The 12065-nt window shown below is 38.2% G+C and overlaps 1 protein-coding gene across 1 annotated transcript in view; it reads right to left on the reverse strand.

Moving 5' to 3' along the window:
- The window catches only part of myo6b (myosin VIb), a 53882-nt gene that overhangs the window by 11639 nt on the left and 30178 nt on the right, over nucleotides 1–12065 (reverse strand). Inside the window, exons 24-27 of the mRNA XM_042500686.1 lie at nucleotides 10793–10883; nucleotides 8722–8872; nucleotides 6518–6726; nucleotides 6324–6402 (exon numbers count right to left, since the gene is read on the reverse strand). Of these exons, the coding sequence (XP_042356620.1) occupies nucleotides 6324–6402; nucleotides 6518–6726; nucleotides 8722–8872; nucleotides 10793–10883 (530 nt within the window). The remainder of the gene's footprint in view (nucleotides 1–6323; nucleotides 6403–6517; nucleotides 6727–8721; nucleotides 8873–10792; nucleotides 10884–12065) is intronic.

Genomic DNA, 12065 nt, shown 5'->3' on the forward strand with positions numbered 1-12065 from the left:
TGTTTGTTTTGTCAGCTGACAGTTAAAAGGCTGCAGCTGACAGATTGCACTTCATCAACAGCTGACCTGTTGAGCGGCGCACAGAAATGAAGCGCACCCAGTGTGCGTGACCGCTACGCACGTGTGCGTAAAAACGTCAATATCAACAGTGAGTGGGGTTAGCAGTTCGTAGTCGGCGGGTGTTGTTTCGTTTTGTTGAAATACCCTGCTGTAAGTTAGTGAGTGCTGGCGTGTTAAAGCTTTACTTGTGTTATCGAAAAAAAAACGAAGGGAGAGGGATGCCGAGCCACAGACTCCGTCTAATACCTGCAGCGCGAGCGCTAACACAGCGAGGACATAGCGACGCCAAACATGGGAAATAATGAGAACGAGGATGAAGAGGTACACGAAGAAGAGGAGGAAGAGGAGTTAACGTTTGTACCCGTGGAGGTTTCGTTTTCAGTAGTTTCGGAGAGGATAACTTCACTGTAAAGGAAAGTAGAAGCAGGAGAAGAGTTAGCTTCACCTGCCATTACCGGCGGCATTACAGGCGGAAAGGAAGTGGTCCTGAGGATTTAAGACTAAATGAGGGAAGGCTTTTACCAAACTCCAAAATTTGGATCTCAATCAAGGCACGATCAAAAATTGGGTCGACTTGAAAGAACTTGATGCTGCAAATCACAACAACAGGCTGCTCCTTCTCCTGTGACTGGTGAGTACAGCAGTCTTTGTTGGGCAGGTTTAAATGACTTTTAATGTTTGTGTAGGTTGATCTAAGCATTTTGAGCAAGCAAGCAAAGCTTTATTTATATGGCACATTTCATGCCAGGTGGAAGCACAATGTGCTACACAAAGTGCACAAAGCCTCAACTGGTCATAATAGCAAATAAAGTCAGTTGAAATGAAGATAAAAACCCATAACATAGTAATTAAGATAAAGAATAAACTAATGAAATGTATACGAAGACATGTGAGTCAGAAATGATGTCAGAAATTAAATGAAACAGTGTTCCTAAAATTAGACCCTTAAGAGAAGATAATACAATTTAATTAAAATGAATAAAAAAACTTTTGCTCTGGAGTAGAAACTTAAAAAACAGGTGAATAATTGTGCTTCAATCTACTCTTGATGGTCAAAACATGACCAACACGTGCAGAGAGAAAATGTGGGTAAACCCACTAAAAAAGTCTACAGACTTCTTTTCCATTGCCAGTAGAGCAGAGCTGTGCAGACAGCGCTGCAGCAGACGAGCACGCTTCTGTGTGTGTGTGGGGGGTGTTGTCTTGCTGTGTCCCTTTAATGTCATGTATAGACCAAAGACCAGATAAAGGGTAGACAGCAGCATGGACAGAAGTCTGAGAACTTTTTCAGCGGTTATGTCTCTCTCTATGTATGACTTATACAGTCTCTCATTCAAATTCAGAGCAGACTAATTTGGATCTTAGCGCTGTGGTAATTGGTGGTGGCACTTCATTGCATGTTGCTGGTTAAGGAGCTGAAATTAGCGTGTTCACCTGGGTTTTGTGTGTCCATCAATGCTGATCAGAACCAGAGGTGATAAATACCCGTGTCTACTGCAGTCATTTGACCCAGATGTGAATGCCGATTTTACATTTTGCCATTGCATTAAAAAGCCAGATGTTTGTGGATGTTTTGTTGTGCAGTTGGAATAAGGCTTTTGTCAGTTTCCTTTTTCTGTTGCTACAAGTTACAGATGTACCCACGTCTCATATGCAGTCTACTACTGCTAGAAGTGGTAGATGACTGTAATGTTCAGCGACTTTTCATTGCAACCTGTAGCGATATCACAGGACACCTGTTTTTAAACCAGAGAATAAATTATTCGTGCAAATTATTTTGTGAATCTATGAACGACTATTTGTCAAAATCAACAGAGGAGCATAGAAACAGCTGCTGTGACATGTCATGTGTTACACACGACAAACAGCGCTGTGCATTTTGAAACAACAGCTTGTCACTGTCTAATTCTGTCTTGTGCTGTATGCCTCGGGCTCGGCTATCTGTAAATCCACAGATACTTGCTGTGGTAACTATGATTTGGTTTGTGGTTTGGGATCTCTCTCTTGATCTGGTTCTATACTCATTGTGTTCGTGGTGTTGGGATTATGAAAATGCGAATGTACCAATTTAAGTTTGAGAAACAATCATAGAGCCAGAGAAAAATCTGCGGGATGATGCGTAATGCGTCATCCAGTGGATTTCTGTTGGGACATGGAGGGACGTTTACAACAGTTCATTTACACATTATATCCACATTGTTTTGATACAAAGCTTGTTGAAATTCACAAGTATCCCTTTAATTGATTAATTGTTTGGTCATTAATATGTTAAAAAATGGTGAAAAACGTCAGATAGCATTTCCTAAAGCCAAAAATGACGTCCTCATTTGTCGTGGTTTGTCCACAACCCAAAGATATTCATTTTACTGTCGTAGAGGAGTACAAAAAGCCAGGAAATATTCACATTTAAGAAGCTGTAATCAGAAATGTTTTTACTTTTATTCCTCAAACTAATTGATTGATTATCAAATTAGTTGGCTATTTATAATATAGTTGATAACTAATTGATTATTCGTTGCAGCTCTCCTCTAAACTGCATATTCATCACCTCTCTCCAAAGCCACTAATCAGTCCACAATGGATACTTTTCTCTGAGGAGCTTTAAATATGAATGCTTCTCCAGTTAATAATACATTATTTAAACTGTAGGACGGTCCAATCAGCAGCTGTGGTACATGGTTAGGGTGAAGCATGAGAACCAAAACTTAAAATGGTGATGACCTCAGTGTGAAGTTGAGATGCTTCGTGGCATGTGCAAAGGTTTTATTTACCCCCTTGACTTCTGCTCAGAAATACTTTATTGTACAGATTTTATGCTAAACCCCCAAATCATGATTGGAACTCAATGAATTTGACCATCTTTTATATTAAAAAAAAGTCACTTAGGGCTGGGCGATTCATCAACGTCATTGATTTTGGAAATTCGTTGATTTGCAAAACGTGCGTCAGCCTGATGATGGCAGCAGAAAACTCCATCCTGTTCACTCTTTGTCTCCACTCAAGCATCATATATAAGGGTTTGCAACACGCTGAATGTGATTATGTTAGCAATAGTCACATAAATTTTCTGCACCATCACTAACTTTATTGTCGTTAATAAATAAATCCATGTTATAACCATTTTAAATTACAAGTCAAGTGTACTTATGCTGTAATGTAATGGATGCTTCGATATGAAAGTTATTAAATTAATGTATCACTGCAGTGTGTCACAGCAATACTTTTGAGTTTGAGATCCACTGTTTTTCTGATCAGACATCTGAAAACAAGGGTGTCTTCTCATAGTTAAAATGATTATTAATAATATCATAACACAGAGGTGACATGGAAATTGGACTAATTTAAACAATACCTCTGTTAACATTGTTTTTCAGAGAAGATGATAGAATAAAATGATTGCAATATTAATGAGACAAGTTTTTATTATTTATTTTTTGCTAAATTATTTGTTATATTAATCAAGAGATAAAGAGTAATCTTTAGAATAATTGATGGATAGGCCATTGCATTAGTTGCCTAATAGAAAAACAAATTGTTTGATTAATCAATAGGTTCAGCCCTAAAGTCACATTAAATCAATTTTTTGCAGGATAAAAGATGAGCTGCACTGACTCTGGAAAAAAGAAAGAAACAGCCTCAGAAGTTGTTCATGTTCAAATATTCAACCCATTAGCTTGATTGATAGGAGTAACACATTGGAAATCTTCAGTTCAGTGAGGTTTCCCCCAAAAAAGACTGTGTGCAAAGAATAAGGTTAGGTTGAAAGACACCGGGACACAAAGTTTGAAGGGAGCAAGATACAGTGCCAGACTAACCTTTGACACGGCAGAAAATAGCAGAGAACACAGAGTAAAATGCCATCTAAGTCACAGCAGACACCCTTAGAAAGTTTACAGCTGCAGCTTTGAGCCTCTGAGCTGTGGATAAACAAACTTTGCAGAGTCTCCTGAGACATGTGGCTTATGACAGCCTGTTGTCAACTGTCTCACCACTAGAAAGAAAAAAAAATGACAGCATGCAAATGTCCAACTGGCCTTGGGTGAATAAAAAGGGCTTCAGATGTACAACTGGAGGGATGTACGTGTAACAGATGGATGAATGAATGGTTAGGAAAGGTGAGACATAATGGAAAAAAAGGGGAACAGGTGTGTGTGGTGATAAGAGTGGTTAAGAAAAATTAAGTGGAGAAATAGCAACAAAAAAGTGACAAATTAAATGTGAGTGAGTAAAACAGGCAGAGATGGATAGGGGTGACAAAAAGTAGTAAAGTGCATGATTATAAAACAGGATAAAGTAGCTTAGTTAGGAGAAACTCGGCAGGAAGTGGAACCATCAATCAAGACCGTGTGAGCGGCCCACTGGGAATCTGACCAATGTCACGACCCAGCTGTTGCTGTGGGAGACCAAATGAATGTTACACTTAGAGAGGGGAGCCGGCAGTCTGCCACCGAGAGGAAACATTAGAACCATAATGGTGGTTTTGTGCAATTTTCCCCCTGCTTATTAACTACAAATACACATGCTTTATACTAAATTCCTAGTAACCTTGTGATTCATTCGTATGGAAGTCCATATCTGCCAATGTGATGAAAAAAAGATCCTGTAAGTCCTGTAATTACAAGGAAAGACTCTCAAAATAATGACTTGGTATTTAAAATTAATACCAAGTAATTATTTTGAGGTACAGATCTATGTCATAATTATGAGATATTTTTTTATTATTTCAAGATAAGTCTTAATTCTGAGAATGCCTCTCATTATCTTGAGATACTAAGTCATTCTTTTGAGACACGTGAATATTTTGAAGAATTCTCATTTCATGATAAATAAGTCAAAATTTCCAATACTAAGCCAGTATTTTGGGGTACTAAGTCTTTTTTTTTTTTAAAAAAGTTTCTCATTATTTTGAGAAACAAAATTAGGATTTTGAGATAAAAAGCCATTATTTTGAGATAACAGGTCATTATTTTGAGATTATGTCATTATCTTGAGCTACTAAGTAATTATTTTTAGATACCAAGTCAATATTTTGAGATACCAAGTTGTTATTTTCAGACACTTAGTCATTCTTTTGAGATAAATAATTATTTTGAGAAAGTTTCTCCTTATTTCATTATAAATCCTTATATTGAGATACTAAGTCAATGTTTTGAGATACCAAGTAATTATTTTGAGATAATAAGTCATTAATTGAGATAACAAGTCATTATTTCTCTAAAGTTTCTCATTATGATGACTTTAAGGATTTTTTTTTCCATCACATTCACAGAAATGAGCTTCCTTACGTTTGTGAGGTCGGGATGGTGTTTGAACATGAATCTCATGAGAAATGAAAGTTGCTTTAAGTGAAGTTATTAGTCATTAGTTATTAGTATGCCGTTCTATGCAGAGACTGTTTAGGTAAGAATCATTAATAAGTTTACATGCTTATGGAAAACTTACAGTCCATGTTTGACATCTGACATTGATTTTCCTACAGTTTGCTATACTGCAGCTTTCTTTAATGCCCCACTCCAGTGTCTTTGATTGTTGAGATTTTGGCTGCAACTAATAATTAATTTTATTTATCAGGAAAGATTTTTTTTTATTAATCAAACTTTTGATCTATAAATGGTCACAAGACGGTGAATATGCTCATCAGAAGTTGCATCAGTTTAAGGTGCAGTTTTTAAAATAGCTTGTCTAAGAAGACTGAGAGAAAAACAGCTGAAACCAGGAAATTTAAATTTTCTATTTTATTTTTTTTTTCTAGATATCCAGTTAATTTAGCTCTATTGATGTCAGCATATAACATATATATATTTTGTTTTAAACCTGGAAATAATAATTCAGTGATGGGATTCTTTTTTGTTTCTTCACAAAAACACAGCATTTTTTTCTAAAGAAACTGACCCAATGGAGGTCCAACTCTGTCTAGGATTAGGATTAATTCTAGGAAACCATTTCACTTAAATAGCAGGGTATGAGCACTCAGCTGATGCAGGCGTGTAGCAGTCAGTTATCTCATGGAGGTAAACATGAAGCTGAGAGGACAGTGCAAAGAGTCAAGGGTTAATCATGATGTGCACCTTAATTTTAATTCATTTTACCTACATGATAAATTTTTTTTTAAAAAAGTGTTTTCAGTTTGCACACCTTGATATTTAACCCTTATAGTTTTCATTTTCCAGGTCATATTCTCACATTTCTGCCTCAGGGGTCACAACCTTTTGGCAGGAGAGTACAACTGTAGACCATTGATAACATTTAAGGGTGGTCCAAACCTGTATGACTTTCTCCTCCTCCTCTCTCTTTTTTCTATCCTCCTCCTCTTGTTTTCTCTTCAGCTCCATCTCTGTTTTCCTGAAATGTTTGAGGAAAAGAAATCCTTACTAAGACTGACAGACAGCTTGTGCTTTCAAACCTTTACATGTGCTTAAATTTCAACCGACAATCCCTCCACTTTTTCATCACTTACATTCTTCTTTCCTCTTCCTCCTGTTTGCGTCGGTCCTCCTCCTTCTCTCTCCTCTTCCTCTCTTTCTCCATTTCCTCCTCGATGCGTTTCAGCCTCTCGATCTCTTCCTCCTCCTGCTTCTTCTTTTGCATTGAGGAGAGCAGCTGCTCGGAGCGTTTCACCAACACCTGGTACTCCGTGTCAATCTCTTTGCGGGTCATCACTGTGGCCTACAGGTCAAGAGAAAGATCAGCATGGGAGGCCATGGTCATAAAATTAAGAAATAATTTAATTTCTTTATCCAAAAACTCAATCGATTCTCAAAGCCATGAGTTGCTTTTAACACCATTATAATAGACTTGGGTAGATTTCCAGTTTTGCTTGTCTGGTGCAGTATACGAGCTTAAAATGGTTTGATCTCATGGAAACAGGCTGAAGTGACATTTGTCATTATGACACCTTTTCGTAAATTCAAAAGTAGCCTACGTCAGCCACCTGTGCTGACAGCATCACAGTGCTACATCCAACTTGTACTGCGTATGTAATCAATGGACTAATGAAGCCAAGAGGGTCTGACAGGCCATGAACCCAGCACAGCAACACACACGCTGTGTGTGATGAGCTGAACTTGTGTTGGACGGCCTGTTTCTATTTATAGGTGACCTGTTGTTCCCTTTGAGTGCTGCGATGGATAAGGATCAGCTGATTCATAAAAGAAAATTGAGGAATTATCTATATGATGCCTCCTTATTTCACGACAAAAAAACAACTTAGGTGTAAACTGTGACATCGTAATTTTACAAACATAGGGAGATCGCAAGTAGGCTCCTCACCCATCCTTTAAGTGGTTGCATCTCCAGTCTGATGTCAAACACACAGCTAATATTTATGTAGTTTGTTGTCAAGATGTGACAGAGGTGCATATTTAATGTATTCAGTGCAAACAAAGAGCTCCAATGTTACTTGACGTAATGTGATGATAGTTGGACGCTCGTATGCTCATCATGTTCCACCTGGGAACGACTGCTGAGTGCATTAAGTTCAGTACACTGGTCTAAGGCTCTTAATATCAAATCATTTTGAAATTTTTTTTAAACCAGTCCAAACCTAATATTAAGTGTTTATTGTCAGAATAACATTTTGTGCACTTTCAATGAGATGAGGGAACATTTTGGAGGTGTGACAGCAAGTGCACTTATAGCCTGGCTCACCACACACTCCAGCATTGACACAGACTTCCCATGTGGCAACGAGGGAAGACACTGACAGACACCGTGACTGTCACTTGCACACTGCAGCCACAATGCTCAATTCCCCGCTATACTTGTCAGACAATCAGCGGGGGGAGAGGAGGTCACCGTATTGTGAAGATTCATTAGAGTGAGTCTCTAACAGTGACATGGGGAGGGAAGATGACAGGGTCTTGTCCCCAACGCATAGAGGTCTGAATGACAGCCATCAGCATCTCATGCATTATTCATTTAGAGATGCCGCGCCAGGAGCAATTTCTAAGCACTCAGGACGCCATGAGTGCCGACAGTGGGGCTGCTAATATGCTAACAGAGGACGATGGGGGAGTGGGAAAGGCTGATTGGGGGTCACTGTCAATCAAGATAGCCCGAGAGGACCCTAATCACACCTGTTGAATGCATACAGGTAACTACAGAGTACAAATTTAACACTATTTGGGAGACAGAGCCCAGATATCATGTGGATGTGCTTCTGATGATTTGCCCTACCTATAAGGTCCAATAAGGCGGCTGCTTATTGCACAGGGAGAGCTGGGATTTCACTAACCAAGTTTGATCATTTAGCAAAACAGCCCCTCTAAATTATATTATTGGAGAGGAGAGGACTTCTTCTTCACCTAGCTCTTCTTTTTTATCCGGAGGTGATTGAAATTATTGATTCTGAGAGAAGGAAAGAGAAAAGGGCATAGCGCACTTTGGAAAGGGCATAGTGTGCAACAGACTGGTTGTGTCATGGAGCTACAGGTGTGAATGCAGAGAGCAGTATAAATCTGAGGCAGTCATGCTCAAAGCAAAGTATGTGCTCTGAAATATCTTCCCCAGATAAACACGTTCAAAGACAAACAGCAAAATGTTTCATTGCTCACACTGTACCACCGTGCTCAAAGCACCTGAAAAAAAACTTGACATGAGCAGCTTTAGAATCACCAGAGCAATAATAGCCGGGTAACATGAAAGAGGTGAACACAGACTCGCCTTTATCTTTGCAAACAGTGCATCGATGGAGGCCGCCAGCTCCTGAACCTGTTTGGCCATCTCCTGCTTGCCCTCTGTCAGCCCGCTCACCACCTTGTTGAACCGCTCCATGTGTTTCTTCAGATTTCGAACTTTCACCATGCCATCGATACTATGAAAGAAGTGAAAAATGCAAACTTACATGAATGCGCTATAAACAAATGAGCAAGTCACATGTTTCACTGAAAAATGCTTAACAGAGGTGACAATAGAAGTGAATAAAGGTATACTGTGAAACTAAAAAACAACATAATTATACAGAAGTCATCCCGCTCAGTCATCACTTATGACCCCCTACAAGTGGCAGTGTATTTATCTGCAGACTCTAACCTCTACTTGTATTTTCTTATTTTGTCTTTTGTTTTGCTGTGTTCAGTATGTTCCTGGGGACTTAAGGTAACAACTGAGGGCAAGCAAAATTGCAGATATGGTAAAAACCCCCCCCCCTCCCCAAAATATAGTGACATGAAACACCAAACGCACAAAGCTCATTCTAAAACGAAAGTGAATGTATAGTCAGAGTAAATCTGGACTCTTTACTTCCACTGGCAATATTGATCATAAAAAGTGAAGTAAATAGTTAAGTTACAGAGAAATAAAAAATACATTTTGTAATTCAAATTTTGTATATTGTGGTAATTGTTCACAGGATTCCCACAGATCCTTAAAAAGTCATACAAAGCATTAAATTAATTCATCTAAAATAAGGCCTTAATTGGCGTTAAAATGTGTTAAATCAATCTTTCAAAAGTTTTAAAATGCTAAGACGGGAAGTAGGGTATAATGAACCATTTTTTCAGATGTCGCATTGTAAAATCTCCAAAAATTGATAATATCTATTTTTTTAAAGATTCTTTTTTGGACTTTTGGCCTTTAATGGATAGAACAGACTTAAAGTTAAAGGCGGAGAGAGAGAGGGGGTGACAGGCAGCAAAGGGCTGAGGTTACAGTCGGACCCACGGCTGCTGCGGCGAGGACACAGTGAGCTACTGAGTGCCCCAATAATATCTATTTTTTAAAATGATTTCCTAAATACCTCTTGCATTAACGCCACACAGATCAGAATATAAGAAGATTTTTTGATTATCCTTTTTAAATTTTTATTCCTGTTAACTAAAATGTGTCACACCTAGTTTCAGTTTTTAGTGTCATTTAGTTAACTGTAACAACTTTGGTATAAAAACACATTCGACTGTCCGCTAGTGAGTCATAGAAGCTAGCAGAGCAATTTAGTGGGTCAGGGTGGTGTGTTTGGATCACAGTTGACAAAAACTTTGTTTATGTATCCAAGGCAGCGTGGTTGTGTTCTAACTGACCAATTTTTCCCCCGAGCTCCACTTCCTGACAATAATGCAGATGAGGGAGTCGTAGGTGGAAGCCAACAGTCTTTTACAGCTCTGAACTCGTGATTCCTTGAGCCATGCCCACTGTCTGTTTTAAATCCCCCTCATAACTGCATCCTAACCACATATTCTGGTTCACTCTGAAATACATCGCAAATTATGACCTTTAACATCTTACAAAGTAGATAAATTGTAGTTTGGATTTACACTCCTCATTTTGACCTAAATGCTGTTATAAGATTTATATTCTCATGCATACATACATAGACTGGCAATCACAATCAAAATCAGATTCTAAAAAAAAAAAAAAGTTCTAAAAACTCATCATCTGGATGGCTGCCTCCACAAAGGCCATTTTTCCAAAAGCAACCCAATACAGAAAGACATGCGGCATTTCCCAAAGCGGTACAGTGAGACATCAGTTCTCCGCAGATGACTTTCAAAGATTGATTTGAACTCCTAAATGCACAGTGTGGGTGAAGCCATCAAAACCCACCAAGCGTGAATCAGTTTAAATAAAAAGCACAAAAGACTTCTGGGTGAGAGGAAAAATAAGAGAGCAAAGGGCACAGACAAACAGAAAGACAGTAAAAATGATGAATGTTTGTGAGGCTGTGCGAGTGTGTGTGTGTGTGTGTGTGTGTGTGTGTGTGTGTGTGTGTTTGGCACAGAGCCAGGAGGAGACTCACCGTGGCTTATGCTTCCTCTTACACAACCACATGCGGACAGTCTTCTGAATCTTAATGCAGGCCAGAGCTCTGTAACTCATCTTGTTCCGAACTGTTGAAGAGTAGAGAAAAAGGGAGAGGATTCAAATAAAGATGTAGAAAAATGCTGCATTTATGAACTGTAACAAGTAGGGATGTCCTGATCAGAAGGATCGGTATGAGGCTTGAGGCATTTTTTAATTGATCAGGATCCGTTATTTTGAGCATGAGCCCCGCACAATCCTTTGTTTATATCAGGTGTCATAAACGGAGAGCATAATTTATGGCAGATATTCCGGTTTTATTGTAATGCTGCCATTCTAGTAAGTAGAAGCTGATTTTTTTTCATGTTCAACTTAAGCTGCTACACCATCTAAAGTGGAATTGAATTGAAACAAAAAAAAATGTTGTTATTTTTATTGAACTAGTTTTACTATAAGGCTGTAATGAGCAGCTTTGTGACCAATTATTATTTTTTGTGACTGTGAATGTTAAAGTCCAGCTATAAAACTACTGTTTTAGTGGAATTGTAATCACATTATTTTGTGTTCTATACTTTTATCACAATTCTGCACTAAGTGGATTTGTGAACAATTTCTGAAGACATGCCACTTTGTTAATTTGTTGATTTGTTACAAAAACAAAAACTACGCTCATTGGCATTGTGATAAGAGCCATTTAAAAATATTTTGAGTCTGTTTACTTTTTTATTTTTGTAAAGCTATTAATGTGGCAATCATATACACTGCATTGATTTTAATAACTTTATAACACCTGAAGTGTGCACTCTGCAGTTGTGTTATCCAGGTAAATAAAAGTATTGGATCAGGACTTAGTATTGGCAGATATTCAATATCAATGACTCAGAGTGGGATTGGGGGCAAAAAAACTTGATCACGACATCCCTAGTTACAAGACCTTTATTGCCTGTCAGCCCCCATCACTCTCTCCCCTCTCATTATCTGACTTCTCTTCACCTTGTCTCTTTAATTAAGACAAAAAAAAAACCCTAGAAGAAACTTACATGTATAATATATGATACAAAACATTATAACAACAACTTAACTTTTAAAGATAAAATTTAAAATGCTACAGAACCATGCTACAGCCAATGTTTCAGCTATGTATGAACTGCTATAAAGGGTAAAATTGATCAGGCACAAAATCAAGTAGTGCAGAATGTCTTACATACACTTTATCTCCCTCACACTCTCACACACACACATAAACGAAAGCGCGATAATAAGGTGAGGTG

Source organism: Plectropomus leopardus, chromosome 14, assembly GCF_008729295.1.
Source record: "Plectropomus leopardus isolate mb chromosome 14, YSFRI_Pleo_2.0, whole genome shotgun sequence".
Classification (NCBI taxonomy): Eukaryota; Metazoa; Chordata; class Actinopteri; order Perciformes; family Serranidae; genus Plectropomus; species Plectropomus leopardus.